The sequence below is a fragment of the Cyanistes caeruleus genome, chromosome 4 (genome assembly GCF_971803275.1).
Source record: "Cyanistes caeruleus chromosome 4, bCyaCae1.hap1.1, whole genome shotgun sequence".
Lineage (NCBI taxonomy): Eukaryota > Metazoa > Chordata > Aves > Passeriformes > Paridae > Cyanistes > Cyanistes caeruleus.
Window position 1 is genome coordinate 56,520,097 of NC_141704.1, and position 17,971 is coordinate 56,538,067.

The 17,971-nt window shown below is 40.2% G+C and overlaps 1 protein-coding gene across 3 annotated transcripts; it reads left to right on the plus strand.

Annotated features, from left to right (window-relative positions):
• Positions 1–6,535: 6,535 nt before the first annotated feature.
• Positions 6,536–12,858, plus strand: STMP1 (short transmembrane mitochondrial protein 1). Of its 3 annotated transcripts, XM_086884893.1 has the most exons (4): positions 6,558–6,650; positions 8,528–8,617; positions 9,791–9,844; positions 12,409–12,858. In XM_086884893.1, the coding sequence occupies exons 1-4, from the start codon at positions 6,636–6,638 to the stop codon at positions 12,487–12,489; spliced, it is 240 nt and encodes a 79-aa protein (XP_086741019.1). In that variant the 5' UTR covers positions 6,558–6,635; the 3' UTR covers positions 12,490–12,858. The 3 variants fall into 3 exon arrangements, with proteins under 3 accessions (XP_086741020.1, XP_086741019.1, XP_023793433.2); XM_086884894.1 differs by lacking the exon at positions 8,528–8,617 and having other exon boundaries at positions 6,536–6,650; XM_023937665.2 differs by lacking the exons at positions 6,558–6,650; positions 8,528–8,617 and adding an exon at positions 6,685–7,152.
• The last annotated feature ends 5,113 nt before the right edge of the window (positions 12,859–17,971 follow it).

Here is a 17,971-nt window from a genome sequence, read left to right on the forward strand (position 1 = left end):
TTGCAGGAAAAATTATGTATACAGTATGAGTTCCAGACTTTCTTTTGCTTCTGTTAAATTCTTGTCAGTTTTCCATTCTGTAAGGGCAGCTCTCACATGAAGCTTTAGTTTTAGGTTTAGTAGTGTTTAGTAGTGACAGTCACCACAGAAAAACAGAAAGTGCATGAATACCAAATAACTGTAATCAAGTGTGGGGTTTCTCAGTACTATGGGATGCATGCAGGTTATTGCTTGCATTGAAGACTAAAAAGAAATATGATCAGGGCTCAGCAGAAAGCACCAGTGTGGATTTTCTTGTGTCAGAGATTAACTGAATATTTAGAGCCACAGTCCTGCAAGCCACAGTCCATGACATCTCTGACTTGTCACCTGAACTTCCCACTGTACAACTGGAAGTCTCTTCAAGACAAGAGTCCTGGGGAATTTTTAACAAAAATTCTCTTATTTTTGACATTACTACTATAAGGAGGACAGGTCACCCTTTAGCTGAGCTCTATATTCCTTCTGATTATTTTAATTAAATGAAGAAATTATGTCCAACAAAATAACTCCAGGCAGCTCAAGGGGCTTGGGTTTTTGGGGGTGACAGGTTGGTTTTGTTTTGTTGTTTTCATAAAAAGCAGAACAAACATGATAGAATGTGGAGAGCTAATTAAAATCTGGACAGATAATCTTACTCTTTTTGAAGGGCTTCTTTTTAAAGTGCAACACCACAATTAAATTATTCCACCAAGTTTAATGAAGTGGGTCAGTTAAACCCTTGTCTCTCTGTCTCTTATGAGAATAGATACACTATCTAGTGAAAATCTGGAGTGAGTTTTGGGAGAAAACAGTGTTTGAAATAATTTTTAAAAAATACTACCTAATTCTGGAATAAAACCATTTAAATATGTTGATACTGTTTTTGATAAATTGAAAATATTTCTTACATTCTTACTTAGGAAAAGAGCACCATCTACTGATCATTACTGAAATTCCTGTATCATGCTTCCCTTGTGTCTATTTTACTTGTGTGCAACATCATAAACTTAACTCCAGAAGTTCTGGATGACTCTTGAACACATGTGAAGGAAAGCTTGTGTATTGTGAGCCATCAGCTAATTCCACTGTGATGTTTTATTGTTTTAGTAGCCAGAAACACCTTAGCAGCAGGAAGCAAGCTCAGCTTCAGATCCAAGGCACTGAGGTCCCCAGTGGGGTTTCTCCCAGCTCTGTCTCACAACCCAGGGGTGGTAGCCAAGGCTGTAAAGTCTGTGGGTGCATTCAGGGCCTTAACTGCAGCAAGAAAGCTTAGCCACAAATAGGTTTTCTTTGCTCATTTTTCTGTACTTTTGATAGGATTTGAGTTCTTAAAGAGCTCCAGTGTTGTTCTGAGAAACAATTTCAGAAAACTGGTGTGCTGGTGATGGCTGTCATCCTATGAGTGATGGGACTATTTCCCCAGTGTCTCACACCTGATGTTATTGTGATGATTGTCTCTAAACCAGAATGTCAGGAGTGCAACCAGGAGCTCCCACAGCTGGATGAACAGCTACAGCTTGAAATGCCAGCTAAATCTGCATGACTAGCACCCGTGCACTCTGTGGGGCTGGCACAGGGTGGAATTCATTACACATCTATTATCTACTCATGCAATTATGCCTTGTTTTGAATCACTGGAGAATTATATATTCCTCATATATTATCTACTTCTCATATATTGCCTTTTTCAGGCCACAGCCCAGCAGCTAGAGCTGAAAGATATCATTACTCAATAATTTATTGCTTGACTCAGCCTCCACTTTTTGAATTTCTAATCTCAGGGACATGTGATCATGAGAACATCTCAACTGGCTGAGGGAGGAGTTGTTTAAAGAACATTTCTAGATGTTGTAGCTCCAGGGTAAAAACTTAAAATCATTACTCATTTGCATTCAAGATACTCCACTATCCTGCCTATAAATAAAATTATCAGTCTTTTGGGTTTGAGGGATTTTTTTTCATTGTATACTGGAACTTATATTGAACAGGTTTCTATTTCTCCTGGCAGGGTAGATGGTTATTTATTTATTTTTGCATGCAAAGACTGAAAAATCTCCTTCTTCTATCAAAAGAAAAAAAGAAAACCTGAAAGATGGGTATGGCACAGCCTCTCTGACCAACCTGCACCATCATCTCATTGACCTCATGATGAAACAGTTGAAGGCTGAGTTCAAGTCAAATAAAAGTTGTCTATACATATAAATATAGTGAATGAGTAGAGATAAAATGATAAAGCAGAGCCATTTCCATGGGTTAAATCAGAGGCAGTAAGGTGTGTGGTCAGATATTAAGCAGGCAAGTTACAGCCATATGTAGGCCTGTATGTATCAATCTGTGAGATACTTCAAAGCATATGATAAAATCTTACATAGGGCTTGTAGATGTCCTTCTGTGGAAATGCAGAATTAAGTTGCAATGCTAGGATGGAATGAATAGCTAAGTGGGTCACAAAATGCAGTTTCATGCATCAACAAGAAAAAAAGAAGTGTGGTTATGCTGTTTTGTTTTTTTTTTCACTCAAAGTATTTCAAATTACCATGGTTGGTTTGTTGTAGGACATTCCCATTGCTATTATTTTGCACATAGAGAAAATCTTGCCTGTATTTTGTGTTTTCTAGCTGTTCATCAAGTCCCTTTGAGTCCCTCCCCTTGTGCCAGGTGACTTGTGAAGTTAGCCTAGAGAGGTGCATGCCCTAGATGTTTAGATTCATAGACTGAATTAGAACATCTATCATCAGACCATGCCATGGGAATAAGGACCACTTTCTTGTTTTATTGGAAATGCAGAAACAATGTTCACTGAAGGGGGGGCCTGGGTTCTGCGTTGTTGTGTCACCCTGGGAGTGTGACAGACCCCTCAAGTCCAACTTATGATTCATTCTGCCTTTCAGCCCTGCTGCTCAGAGACCTTCTGAAGGTTTTTCTCTCCTGGTTCTCCTGGGGCTGATGTTCCTCGTGCTCTAAAGTTTCCCCACTTTCTCCTAAGGAGCACTTTTAGGAGAAGGGAGTGCTCTGGAGTGCACTGTGGAGCTCACTCTGGGTTCAGAACTGCCTGACATCTCTGTGTTCCAGCAGGTGCTGAGGATTGTTTGCTCCCAGGTGGCACACACAGCAGGTTGGCTGAGGGCTGGTACCAAGGGCTAAGCTGCTCTCTGTGCCTCTGACAAATCATTCACACAAAGCCAGGCAGACTCCAGGGTACAGAATCAGCTCTCAGAGTGCTCTGTGTAAAAATTGACTTTGAGAGGGTTGTTATGAACCACCAAACCCAACTACCTCTTCTAGTCATAACTACATTTGAAAATTTGGCCTTAAACAGTTTGACTCACATGGTGAGTCAGGGATGCCTTCTGTTTTTCAGTCGAAAATGTAGTAGGCTGTTGATCTGAGAACTCCAGAGGGCCTTTGAAATACAGCCACTAAGACAAGAGAAAAGGCACTGAAAGTTATTATGGAAAATATGTTTTCAACAACTTTAATTAACAATAAACTGCACCTCCACCAGGAAAAATTTTAGATTAAAGGCTACCTATTTTTTTTGAGGTAGGCAATTACACTTGGTTTACTGAAAGGTCATAAGTTCTACTAAGTTTTTGACAAACTGACTGCCCTGCTGTTCTGATTTCTTATTATGAATTCAACACATGTCAAGTGCATAATACATTCTATATCTATCGTGTACTATAATAGTGCATGTCTCCATGGAAAGACCAAAACGTCCTGGATAATTACAACTTCTCAGAAACCTTGAAATCACATCACAGATTATAAAAGATATTTTACTAATGCAAAGAAAATGGGCAGAACTGTACAGATTAAACATAATAAATCTTTAACAGAAATTTTAATAGGTGGTTTTCTGGCTCCATCTGGTGCTCATTTTACAAAATTGCTAGCTGAAAGAAGTATGATTTCCATTTCTCTTTCCAGCTACACATGGGAAATGAAGAGTGGTATTAAAATGTTTAACATATGTATCCTGAGGACTTACATTCAAAGTTGTATATTATTTATTGTGAAAGTAAAAGAATACTTTTTAAAATTAGTTTTTATATCCTGTGACTAAAATAATTTTCAGCTCTGAGAAAGGGCTTCTATGGCAAAATTATAATTTCTCCTTAGGATACTGCTTAGAATGGCAAAATACTTTTCCTCCCTACTAACCTTTCTTTGCTTACATCCTCATGATGGCTAAATCAATACTACCGCTTTATTCAAACAAACTCTCAAATATTTGCAACATAATTATCACAAGTTTTCACATCAAATATTTCATTGGTGCTGCTTTCAGATCTCACAATAGCATATTTACTGTCTGTACAGAAAAATCACCTACTTCATTTGGTTTGCAACAGTTTTTAGGAGGAGTTTGATCCATCACTGCCTCGGAGGTTGAAGCAACACTAATGTGTCTTTAGTTTCCTGGGCCTTCTTTTGGGCTCTTCTTGTAGATATGTCTGACATTTGTCCTCTTCCTGTCATAAAAGATACCCTCTGATCTCCATAACTTTTAATTATAAATTTCAGTATGACAAACAGTGCCAGCAGCAATGTCAGCCACTTCTCTCACACTGGGGCAGATTTTGTCCAGGCACATAGACTCATGTGGAAATCAGAATGTAAGCTCTTCTTTTTTAGTAATTCTCAAAATACCATGACAGAACAGCCTTCTTTTTCTACTGGGCCTAACATATAAAACATCCTTGTCCTCATATGTTCATAAACCAGCAAATTTATTGCAAAAGCAGGGTAATTTAAATGTTATCCTTTAAAAAAGGTATTCTGACTTTCCCCAAGTGGAGTACATATATACTGCACACAGACTATAAAAACAATATTAAATCAACATGAATGCATCTTCAAATATGATTTAGGAATTGAGAATAATGTTGAGTAGCCAGTACTTCCTGACAAACAAGCTTTCTGCATGCCTCAGGGGCTTGAATGCACTTGCAGAACACCGGAGTGCAGTAGATAACATTGAGAAAGTCTTCCCTAGCAGCAAGACAAGTAAGTTTAGGTTGGTTTTTTGGTGGTTTTTTGTTTTTTGTTTTTTTTTTTGGTTTAGCTTCTCCCCCACCCATTTATAAAAGCATAAGAGTTGCATTTATAACTACCAGACTGAGCTCTTCTTTCCACTAATATATGCCATCCACAGCACGTACCCTCTCCAGTCTCTGACCCAAAATGATTCAGCATTGGCTAATACAAATGGAATAGTTCTACTTTAAAGGAAAAAAAAAAAAAGTTTTGGCAGTCTGCTAAATGTCACAGAGGAAAATCATGGCATGTAGGAAAATAACTGTGCAGAGCAGTGTTGAGCCAAGGATGTCTAACACGCTGTATTCAATTATAGCCTAAACATAATAACAACATTTTTAAAGAACCTTATCTCCCTGTGATATTGTGGAGGCATTATAACTACTGAAAGCCCTGTTTGCCCCATCTGGTTTCTGACATGTGCTCAGGCTTGAGCATAATATTATCTCAGTGCTCTGATCCTGCACACATGGAGAAGGCTTCAGAATTAGGAAAATACTCATTAGCAGCTCATTTGTTCTTCTTTCCAGAACGAAGCTCATTTGTGAGACCCCTGGAAGAGCCGGTGATCCCAGGGGATAAGGAAGCCCAGCCCCGGCTCTTGTGCCACATCCATTCAAATCTTTGTGCTATTTCCAGGTGTCAGCTCTCGCTCAGGGTGGGAAGAACAACGCAGCAGCTTTGGGACACCCTGAAATTCAGGAGAGAGTGGTCTCAAGTCTGGATCCTTACTGGGGTATCACCAGAACAACAACAAAATGTTACTTCGTATCTTTCTGTGCTTTTTTTCCTGAAGTGGGTAGGAGATACTTCTTTACTTCACCAAGGTACCTTCCCCAAAAAGGCAGAAGCTACATGCTTCCTATTAGATGGAGCAGTTGAGCTCTCTGGGAACTGAGACATAATGGGAGGTAACTTGCCTTCAGGGTAGTTTCCCAATAGCTCAAAAATTTACATATCTCGTGAGTTTGTTTTTTAAACTTATTTTTATTTTTATTTATTTATAAATAAATACATTTCTATTTACATATATAAATATATATACGGGGAAGGGGAACGAGTTTTGAAATAAATTGCGATAAAGCTTGCAATCCCTTACTGACTTGCAAAAGGAGAACTCTTCCTAATTAATATTAATGAATCAATGAATAAGGTTTAGCCATTAAAAGAAGCTGAACCCAAAGCGATTCACAAAGAACTACTCATGCAACCTAAAAAAACCCAAAAAAAACCGAAAACAAACGACAACCACCGCTCGGCATCTCCGTGCAGCCCCTCAGCAGCGGCCGGGAGCGCTGCGGTCGCGGCTTCCCCTCACGGCGGGGCGCGGCGGGGCCTGCCCGGGGGCCGGGCCGGGGGCAGGGCCGGAGCCTTTCCCCGCCATGGCGGTGAGGGCGGTGAGGGCGGTGAGGGCGGTGAGGGCGGTGAGGGCGGTGAGGGCGGTGAGGGCGGTGAGGGCGGTGAGGGCGGTGAGGGCGGTGAGGGCGGTGAGGGCGGGCCCGGAAGGGGAGCAGCCAGCGCCCGCCTGACTTCCCCGGCTGTCGGGCGGGGCGGCAGCGCGGGCAGCGGGCACCATGCTGCAGTTCTTGGTAAGGCTCTGGGCTCTGAGGCGCGGCGCGCTGCCAGGGCACGATGCGGCCGCTGCCCGGCCGAGGGAGGAAGGGCGCGGTGTCCGACACCCCCCGGCCCCATGTTCGGCCGTCGTCCGGCCACCCCCCGGTTCCGTGTTCGGCCACTCCCCGGCCCCATGTTCGGCCACCCCCCGGCCCCATGTTCAGCCACTCCCTGGTTCCGTGTCGGCCACCCCTCGGCCCCATGTTCGGCCGTGCCCCGGCCCCTGACAGTGGGGCGGCTGAGCCCGGTGTTGGCTCCCCGGCAGCTCCCCATCCTTGGGCGGCTTCCCCCTCGAGCTGCTTCCCTTCTCCCGCTCCTTCCCCCCCCGTCCCCCTTGTTCTCGCAGAACGCTGCCTTAAAGATGCTCTGAAAATGGAGTTCCGCGGCTTGTTTTTCCTCCCAAGTCGTGCTCTTAATTTGCCCTGGAGATTCCGCTTGCTCACGGCGATGCTGCCCTTGCTACTCAAATTTCTTTGTGTAAGCATAAATACCTCGCTCCTTCAGTGGCAGCAGGGGCGTGAGCCCTTGCCATTTTGTACACCCTTATACTGCTGGAGATGTGGATATACGGAAATTAAGGCAAGGGATCGCATGTCTTTACTGCCCCGAGGAGCAGCAGAATTATTAGACTTCATCTTTTGTTGGGGCAAAATAATTCAGCTGGCTAACGAGTTTCATAGGGGGTGTTGATACAGAGCAAGAAGTGATGGCCTATTATAAGCTGGAAGAATATCGCCTATTTTTATAGAATAAATAAATGAGGCCTATCTCTCATCCCAGCTTCATAAGAACAAGTATGAAACCCTCAGTCATTTCTGAAGCTGTTTATAATCCCCTCATCACGCCAGTGAAAACCTTGAGTAAGGCTAAATATGGTTAGCCTTTCTCAGAGTTTCTGTGTTTATCAGCTCCACTGTTTTCTGCTGTATTTTCAATTGCTGTTGCTAGATAAAAATACTTTATATTTACAACGCCTCATTAGTGTGTGAAAGTTAGACAAAAGATATACTAATTCTGTGGTTTTTCCCTGCTTGGGTGTAGATTGGGAGTTTGACTCTTGCTCTGCCTGGTTAGGGCTGTAGCAGAGAGATAAAGGAATAATCTCACAAACCTTGTGTTTTTGCAGTCCAGAGTTAAGCATTAAATAAGCTATTTGTTTTCAATGCATCTTGAAATGCTGCGTGGAAATTGGAAGACCCTGAACTCTCATCAGCCCTGTTGTTTTTAGTCAACATGCACATTTTCATTGGCTATGTGCTTTGGTTTCCATATAAGTGAAGTCTTAAATAGTGACTTTAATTTTCCCCATTGCTCAAATTGTCATCTCTAAAAATAAGTGTAACTGGGTGGATGCAGTGCTGGACTTTCCACTAAAGGACTACATTTAAAGGGAATACTGGTCTCAGTACTATCTCTGCTGATTTGGGGTTACCACACAACAGAATATGACTTATGTTGGAGAGGTTCTAGGGTAAAAGCCTAGAATACTCCTAATAAACAAGGATTTGGTTTGTGTTTCCAGGCAGCTTCCCAGAAACTATTAAAGGTACAGGAAATTTTCCTCTGCTAGAGTGATGCTCTGAATTAAGAGGAATCACAGGTCTGTTTTTCATCGGTGCATTATTTGTTAGTATCTTCTAGAGTACCTGCTTATCTGGTAATTGAAACAACAAGAGCACATGCTAACCAGGGCAGTACACACAAGAATAATTCTTCTTGTTCTTAAACTGTTAAAGCTAAGCTTAAAAAATGTGATTATAAACAAGGAATAAGATCAAAGATCTGTTTAAGGTAATACTGAAGTAACTTGAAGTCAGTATGACAGCTCTCATCCAGTTTTAGTTTTCTATAGATAGATTTTCGGCAGTGCTGCTTATGGAGTCTGAATCACAGAAAAGATGAATTGTGCTCTGTGCTGCTTTGGGCCTGGAAAAGATGTCTGGTCAGTAAGTGATGGCAAAATTGTTTTGTGGACACTGGTTTTATTTTCCTTAAAATAGTCTTATTTTCACAGCAGTGACCATGAGCAATAACAATTTTCTTAAATAGAGCTGGCCTCAACTGTTACAAAGGGTGATTTGTCTACTAACAACAAATGAAAGCACAATATTAGTATTATTAGTTAGTAGTTAATTGAAATAGTTAGTATTGACTATTTCAATATTGTTAGTATTGTTAGTATTTCCAAGTATTAACTTGAAATAATTAACTATTTCAAAATAGTTAAATGAGCTTTCATGGTAAAAGGCAGACTTAGTTTGAAGTGTAACAACAAAAATAAAATATGAGATACTGAGGAGAAGATGAATGAAAATCTCATCATCTGTCTTTTAAGAGAAAAATTTCTTTCACTTCAGAAGTGTTATTATGCTTGAGGATTTTACTCAGCTGGCAGACAAGGTCTGGGCCAGAAACTGGTTGTGTTTTGCTCTTGCTCTACTTCCAGAGTGCATTTTTATGGACACCCTTCATCAACTGTAAGTGCACAGTTGTCAGAAGAGGTTGTGCCCGGCTTACAACCAACTGTACTACCTTGGAGGAGCCCCTAGATCAGAGTGGATTTGGCTGAGAACTAATCTCTTGGGGTCAGGAGGGTTTGTCTGGAAGATGCACAGCTGTTGCTGCAGAATAGAAGAAGCAGGTTTACATCAGTTTAAGTCCATGTTGTGAAGTTTGGTTCTTTTTACTTATACTAAAACATGTATGTCCCTTTCCAGCACTGAGCATGGTTCTAGTGGGGTGTTGCTTTAGGCATTCCCAGCATGGACCAAGAGCTCTGTGATATGTTGGTCCCTGCTGCTGTCTCCACCATTTTTCTAGGAGTTACTGCCTTTGTGGGTGTGTAGAGAACCTTACAAGGATTAACATAGCTTGATTCAAATAGTCTTGGGGATGTGGATTGAATAACAAAACCGTGTGGTATTTTGGAAATGATGGCGAGGTGTTTCTGGTGAGGAAGATGGGTAAAATTGCACCTCTCTGTTTGAAAGATGAGAAATTAAGTAGGAGTGGAGTTGAAACTCGTTAAATAACTTGCAATATCCCTTTTTCTTTATTTTAGCCAATAAACTTTTGATGGAAGGATGTTAACTCTTCACCCTTTCTTCCTTTTTAGCTTGGTTTTACTCTTGGCAACGTGGTTGGGATGTATCTGGCTCAGAACTATGAGGTAAGTATTATGGTATTCTCAGAGGGAAACCTGTTCTGATCGGAAGATATATGGCTGTTTTCCCTCAAATAGAATTGAATCAGCTTTATTTTGATGGTTTATATATTTTAGACAGAGTGCAGATCATGCTGACTTTAGGACAGGAGAACTCAGACTTTCACAGCAGAATTACCTCACTGGAAGAGTGGTCAGCCATTGGAACAGGCTGCACAGGGAATTGGTGGGGTCATCACCCCTGAGGTGTTCAAGGAATGACTGAACATAGCACTTAATGCTGTGGTCTAGTTCACAAAGTGATGATTGGTCAAAGATTGGATTCTGTGATCTTGTAGGTCTTTTCCAAACTTAATAGGAACAAAAAAAAAAAAAAAAAAGTGGAAGCAAAGCATCATCTTCTCTGTGGCAGAGTACTGCTTAAAGCTTAAACTTCTAGGACTTCAGTCCTAGAGCCCAGGCATCTACAGAAAGACAGGAGGATCAGAAAAGGTTTATCAATTCCTCATGGATTTTACCAGCATTAAAATACTGTTTCCTGTCTTGGATAGCCTGTCTTCTTACAGTGTTCTCCATTCAATATAACTTTTTGCTAATAGAAGTCCTCAGAGCATGAGAAATGTCTGTCTCCCAGACCAATAATGAAAATAAGTTTTGCCAGCTTTTTTTGAAAATTCAATACTTTCTTCTACTTCAAAAAGTGTATTGACCTGCAATCTTTCTTTCCTTCTTTTCTCACAGTGAGAAAAGAAAGAGAACTTTCTCTTTTTTAGCTCTCAGTTAACAGAGTTTTCAGTGTGAGAGGGCAGAGGAAGATTTCAAGCTGAGACTTCAAAACATGCTTTTAATTTCTGCAGAGTCAACAGGATCTCTTGTAAGATCAGTGCCGCTTCACTTTCTGGCTAGAGGAGTTAATAACATTTAACTTAAATTTTTTAACATTCTTATGCAATCTGTATTAGCCTTAATTAAAAAAAAAAAACCAAACAAACAAAGTTTTTGAGGCTTTGGTGACATTTCTGTTTTCCTTTCCTCTCATCTTCAGTATTGAAGTCTTCATGCTTAAAAAACAAATCTTACATTTTGCTCTTTGTTCATGCACAAACTTTGGTAATTTTTGCTGTCAGTTACTCCAGAAAAAGGACTAATGAAAGGCTGGTGTTTCTGTGCAATGTATGTTTTACGGTGTTAAAAAGATGTAGTCACAAGAATACATTTGGATGTATCAAATGCATCACAAGCATTCTATGGTGCTTTTCTGGCAGCACTGATAAAGAATTGCCACAAGAGGGGGACTCAGGCTTTTGATTTGCTGGAAGTGATTCCCTGGAAGTGCAGCACTGACTTGCAGGATGAACATGGAAATTTTATTGCTGGTGTTGAAGATGATTGGTTTGAGATGACATTTTATATAAGCTTGTCATAATGAGGTCCTAATTCTGCAGCTGTACACACAGTGTGCTCAGTAATAAGTACATGGAGGGTTCTGCTGACAGTGGTGGAGTTCTCTTGGTGTAGTTTAAATGTCAGGCGTGTTACAGGCTGGGCTCTTAATTTCATTTGGTCAAACAGAGCTTAATTCTGAAAAGGAAGGTAAGAGGAACTTACCTTACCAGTTCTGTGAACCTCAGACCATTCAATAAGAGAACTGCATTCTGTTTGGATTAACTTCTGCTCTGGTCACATATAGGTTAGATATGAAGTAAAAACCCAGGAGATATATATATATATATGTATATATAACTATATATATATATATTTAACAGCTAAGAGTGGAAAATTTGCTTTAATTTTGTTTTAATCAACTTGTAAAATCATGCATTATCAGTTCCCAGTTTTAGCTAGTCATAACCTTTTCTTTGCTATTAAGAGCCTCAGCTTTTTTTCTTTTTCAAGTTATCAAAATTTACTGCTGGATTATTTTATCAAAATTATTTTATTTGTTAGAGAAAGCTGAAGGTTTGAAGCTCACAAACAGTAAATTGAATTTTCATTCAAGTGTGAAACTGCAAAAGTGTGCCAATTTGCAATGCAGTAGAATTCCCCAGTGAAGAATTTTGTTTCCCACAAGATGAACTAGGAGAAATATTTCTTAATAAATTTCTTGAGAACATATTTAATGCTCTTGAGCATCTCTTTTCTCCTGGGTTATGACCAGTATAGTGCAATCTAATTTCCCCTTCAAAAGCCTGTGCATCAGTGTTTAAATCTGCTTATTCTTGGCAGTTTGTCTTCTTTCAGTCAGGAAGCCAGACTGGTCATGCTAAATTTCCTGTAAAGTAATCTTTTTTCCTTCCTCCTGTTCCCATCACCACTGGCTGACTTATAGCCTTAATAACTGAAGTATTTCCTGAAGCTTCATGTGAGGTGCTCTCATCTGCTGTTTGCCTGATACTGCTTAGATTTAATCTCTGTGCAAGGTAACAGATACTGGAAATACCTTTTAAAAACCAGTTTAAACTTTATAGAATTTCTTGCTGTGTGTATGGTATTGTCTTTCCTGATGAAACTTACGTAGCCCTGGATTTTTTTGTTGCATGGGGTTTGATTGTTTTGTTTTGTCTTTAAAGATTCCTAACATTGCAAAGAAGCTGGAAGATTTTAAGAAGGATGTGGAAGCCAAGAAGAAACCTCCTAATGACAAGTCCTGAAAGAGCAATGTTCCCCAGGTCAACTCTGTGTGTGCACCGAGGATGCAATTTACCTTTCAGGCAGCAAAGGTCAAGTAGAGGGTTGGCATGCTTAGTCTCCTAGAACTGGAATATCCTTCTTTTGAAAGGGCAGTGGTGAACTTTTCCTGGGACTGATTTTCAAAGGTTTCAGAATTTGGATTTGCAGCTGATACCTTGACTGGATGATATCATTTGTATTTTTCAGTATTTCTTTTCCTAATATTTTGTAACCTGTTTTTACCTGATCCAACTGGAGTGCTTTTGGTCCTGTTACAATGTGTTCCTCACACTTGATAATACCCTAGCTCTTAGAACAGCACAAAAGAAATTAAATGCATCAAGAAGTAACTTTCAGAGTTTCTTGTCATTTGTTGTGAGCAGTGATCTTTCACTATCCTTCAGCCACACACACACACAAAGCAAAAAAAGCAGCTATTAAATCTGGTGTGTAAGAAAACACACATTCTATTGTCTTCTGCTTGAAACCATAATTCTGCAAAAATCCTGTTGTGAATTCTGAAAAAAAAGTTGAAATTATTTGAATATATGTCAGTTTTATTAATGCAAGAATCTATCAAATAATTTTTTTCCCTTAGAATGGAAGAATTCTATCAACTCTGTAACATGGCTTAAATGACAGTCACCTTGACAGTCTTTCTCAGGACATGAAGAACAAAGAAAAGTGTCAGGAAAATATTCTTGCTTTTATTAAGAATGCCTGGTGATGGACTGCTCCAGACAAGCACAGAGAATAACCTCTATTTGTTCAGGCTCTAGATTAAAGCATACCTAAAGTGCTTCTCCATTAATGTTTTAATTAGGATGAGGATTGTGCCTTCAAAGTGGTTTGTCCTTTTACTATGTTTTCATTCTCATCATAGGGGAACTGTCGAGCATATGGTCTGTATTCCTCTCAGAAGAGACTAAATCAGAATATGTGCTTTGATCTCTAATGGGAGTTTAGTCCATTAGACAGGTCTAGAGACACTCAGAAGGAAAAGAGCCCAAGCTCTGGGCATTAATTGTCTTGCTTTGTCAGTGACCTGTGCTGTTTGATATAAACATAGCATCAAAGCTTTAAAGTATGGAACTCTCTATGTACCCACTGTAATTTTGACCCTTTACCCCAAAGCCTTTAATTTGGATATATCTGAGTGGACTCCTAGTTCAGGAGTTCTTACTGGATCAGTAAGGACACATTTACAGAGTACCATACACCAGATACATCTTTTGCCAAAGTTTGGTGGTGCCAGAGTTCTTCCACAATGCGCTCCTGAAACAGGGGAAGGTATTCCTCAGGCAAAGATTCTCCTTCTTAAGCAATATTAATATATCTAAAGAATATTTCACCTGTAATTTTAAATCCTTTCACCTCTGCCCTGAAATGTGTAGCTGACATAAAAGCTTTCAGTCTTTGCAAAGGGTTATTTGTCAAGTTTAAAAGTCAGGCAATCTTAGTAGTGATGCAACCAATTTTCTCTACAGTAAGCACCCCAAGAACCTCTGACACGGAGGAATGGTTGTGGGACCTAACCCCAGCTATCAGAAAATATGTGTTAGCAGCATGTGAGGAAGATACCCAGAATGTGCTTGGTGAAGGGAATTCCCTACTGAAGTACAATTATGTTGAGCTTTTACTGAGTTAGTGCTGTATGTTCTGCTTCTTGCAAGAGCTTTCCACTACCTTTCACAGACTTCAGACCTGACTGAAGGAATTTTCTTCCATGCACAAAAATGTTTCCATAGAGTGACAGCGCTGCACAGCTGTTTTGGTGCTTTCATGAACATGATGAACTTAGATTTCCTCCAACTTCCTCTCCCTCACCTCCCTTTCATATTCTTGAGCATTGAAAAATATTGTCCTTAACCCATTTCTTTTTTTCTTTGCTCACCATATAAAATTATATTAATGTTTAAAATTGGATTATTTCTTTCCTTAAACATACTTTATATTCTTCCCTTTCTTTACGTGGAGATAAGGAGTGAAATAATGTTCCAAATCTTGGCGTTTGTTGCCAAACAGACCAGTTACTCTAAAAGTGTTTTTGGAGCTGACTCTTTCAGCTGTGCATTCCAAACAGATGTTAGGATTTATTTTTTTCCTATCATATTAGGAATTGAGAAGCTGCAGATGTAAAGCTGTAGAAAAAATATATGCTCATTAATATTGAAGAAAGGATTTCTGAGGTGTTTCACACTGTTTGCAACACTTTCCCTTTTAGCTCAAGCTAGGTTTTTTCTTCCCGCATAATAATTATTGAGATGTTACACATCTAAATAATGTTATAGCACAGCTGATGTGGACTTTGCAACTGCTATATAATGCATTTTGCCTAGCCTGAGGTTATCCTAGGTGATCCTAAAATTTAACCTTACCTTTCAGAGGGCAGAGGGTGGGCACAGATAATGACTGCTTGATGCGGGTCTTGCATCTGGGGGCTCAGAGTGCCTTGGATGCACTCGTGCCATAGCAGGGCACAAAAGATGGATGCTCCATGAAATTACCTAGGAACAAATTTCCCACTTAACACAGGCTTTGTGAATATCTGCCCATTTCAAATGCCTGTGTGGATAGCTAAAATTGCCAACTAAAATATGCAGGCTTCCTTCCTTTGCTGAAAAACAGTTGTGTGCATGTATTCATTATTTTGAGACGTATTCTGGAGATGAAGGTTCAAAGCAAAATGGGAGGAAAGGAATATATGAGCTACTAACAGACTTCTAAAATATTTACTGTGGGTTGAGAGTATTATCCTGTTTGGAAAATGCTGCCCTAAGGCTCTTCTGCCATTAAACAGTCAAGGGTTAATAACCAAAATAAACAAAAAGCCAGATAGCAAAGCTAATTATTAGCTTACTGGGCACCAGAACCCAGGTAAGGTTGGTGGATGCACCTCGCAGAACTTAATTACATGAATGTTCTGTGGTTTTACATCCCAGAACCACAGCCTGCTGCTGCATGATATGTGCTCCATCCATGGTGAAATGTTTTGGTTTCAAAGCAAGAAACTGGAATTTTTGGAATTAGCAATGTGTTAATTTCATAAGCCTAGATAATATCTGTGTTTGCAGAAACAAGATTGTGCATCGATATTCAAAAGTAAAAATCAATATCAATATTCTGTATGGGAAGCAGAATTACTTTGGACATTAGGTAGATATCAGTATGTAAGTTGCTGCTAAAATCCAGAAAAAAATCTACTGTACTGTTCTTTTTATTTTTGCCTCAGAAGAACAAAAAAGAGAGATGTAGTTTTATTTGATAGGCTTCTTGGTGGTACGTGTTAACATTTATTTTACAAAGTCCTAAACCGAGGTCATTTTTATTGAATTTGTACTAAGATAAAATAACTCTGCAGGTTATTTGCTTTTTCACCTGAAACATACATTGTTCACAGATGATGAGTTTTACTTTCTGAAAAATAAATTTCATAATTTGCCCTCAGAATAGGTGCTCCTGCCAAACTCAGTTCTGGCTTTAGTCTTTAAATGCACATGGAAAAAAAAATGAATATGCCAATCCTGTAAATCACTGTCTCAAACCATAACTACACAATATCTTTCCTATGCTGTGAGCCCAAATGCTGGAGTGGAACACACTATTTTTTTTTTCCTGTATGGAAACATGGAGTCTGCAACAGAATAATTCCACAGATTAAGGCCTTTCTCTGACCACAGCACTTCTTGGGCCCAAAGATGAAATGCAGTGAGTAAGATACTAATCATCATGTAAAAAAAAAAATAATACAAGGGCCTGTTTTAAATTCTATTACTCAAATTTTCTGCAAACAAGAGAGACTTGAACAGCCATGTACAAGTATTAAGTACAGCTATCATGCTCTGCTTTTTTCCCTGAGAAATAAAACATTATCAGCTATGGAATGAATAATTGCTCAATAGAAATCACCTCAATTCGCTTCAGTTAAATTGTTCAGATTTTAAGTCAGGTATATTAAAAAAGTCCATATATGAAGCCTTAATAGGATTTTAGTAGAAGGTAATATAAAGTTGTAAGATGAAATATTATACTTCTATTAGTTAATGCAGTTCCACTCTTTGGATAAATACCGAGCTGAAAGCAGAATTTTTGTTTTCAAGGCTTGATGTATGTGCTGAATCTTGAAAGCACCTTGAAATCACTTTAATTTGAAATCAGACTTATTTGTCCTCTGAAGAGAATATTTCTGCCTTGGTTGTTGGTAAAGAAAAATTTGAGGTAGAGTGACAGTACACTTTATTTATGAGTGAAAATTTCTGACTTGTCTACTTGCCATTAATACTACTACTACTACTACTACTGCTACACAACAATAAGAGCGGAGCCTGGTGGTGGGGCATGTACTGCCTGATCTCATGTGGAAAAAAGGCCAGGACAGCACACTGCCTTCCTACATCTACCTGCTGGGACATGGCAGTGACAAATGGCAGCAGCTGTGAATGTGGAATGTGCCAGGAGCACCAAAGCAGGAGGAACAGTCTGTTGGGGAATTCCTTGCCTCAGTCCACTCCAAATGCCTCTGCACCAATCTTGTGAGACAGAAGCTATTCCAGAGTCTCCTGGAGATGTTTCTGAAGAAATGTTGGAGATGCACAATAGCACCAAGTCATTTCATTTACCTGCTGCTATTGCTGTCCTTACTGAAAAGCATTGCTGGACACCCTGTTTGATTTGTGAGTAATCCCAGGTCTCCCTAAGGCTGGCTGGAATGCCAGCTGCTCATCTGTCACAAATGAGAATATCCTGTGTTCATATCCCCTGGGAAAGCTCTGGGAGAGCAAGGTGTGATGGGAGCTGAGCAGAGCTGAGAAATCAGTATTAGGAGGGCAGAGAGTGCTTTGTTGCTGAGCAGTAAAGCAATTGGAAGATGCTGGTGGATGAAGCATGAAAAGGATTAAAAGATGAGTGCACAGTAAAAGGTGTAGAGCACCTAAAGCCCTGGGAGGAAAACAAGCCAGAAAGAATTTCATGGCAGGGAGAGAATGGTCAAAAGTAACTTTAGGCACTGTGAACAAAGAGATGTTCTGCTTGCTGTGTGTAGGGACAAAACTTGGTATTGCAGACACGCCCAGCCGCCGTAGTGCTTGTTCTGGAGGAGGTTGCCCATGCTGGTGGACAGGCATTGCAGCCCCTTGCTCTCCTGCTCCTGGGGCTTCAGGCTGGAGCTCATGTCAGGGGAGGCCAGAGCACCTCTGCTCTGAGCCCATTTTGGGGTCCATGTTCAGCAGCAGCCTCCTGCTGGAGAGCAGGGAAACAGGCAGGGAGAGGAGCAGAAAGGGTGGAGGATCTGCATGGGACAGGCTGCTGTGAGCTTTGTGTGATGGAGTGTGGTGCAGGAGCAGGCTCAGGCTGGGGCAAACACAGGAACAGCTGAGATGGGAGAAGAGGTGAAAAAGTGAGGCTGAGGTTTTGTTTTACCCATAAGGGGCCATGGGGATGCTTTAAGTGACTGATGCACAGAAA

Bases quoted from the DNA above. Each gene is read 5' to 3' on its own strand.
- STMP1 (XM_023937665.2), top strand. From the start codon at position 6,694: ATGCGGCCGCTGCCCGGCCGAGGGAGGAAGGGCGCGGTGTCCGACACC. The intron at 7,153-9,790 runs GTAAGCATAAAT...CTTCCTTTTTAG, and splicing joins TGCTACTCAAATTTCTTTGT to CTTGGTTTTACTCTTGGCAA. The intron at 9,845-12,408 runs GTAAGTATTATG...TTGTCTTTAAAG, and splicing joins ATCTGGCTCAGAACTATGAG to ATTCCTAACATTGCAAAGAA.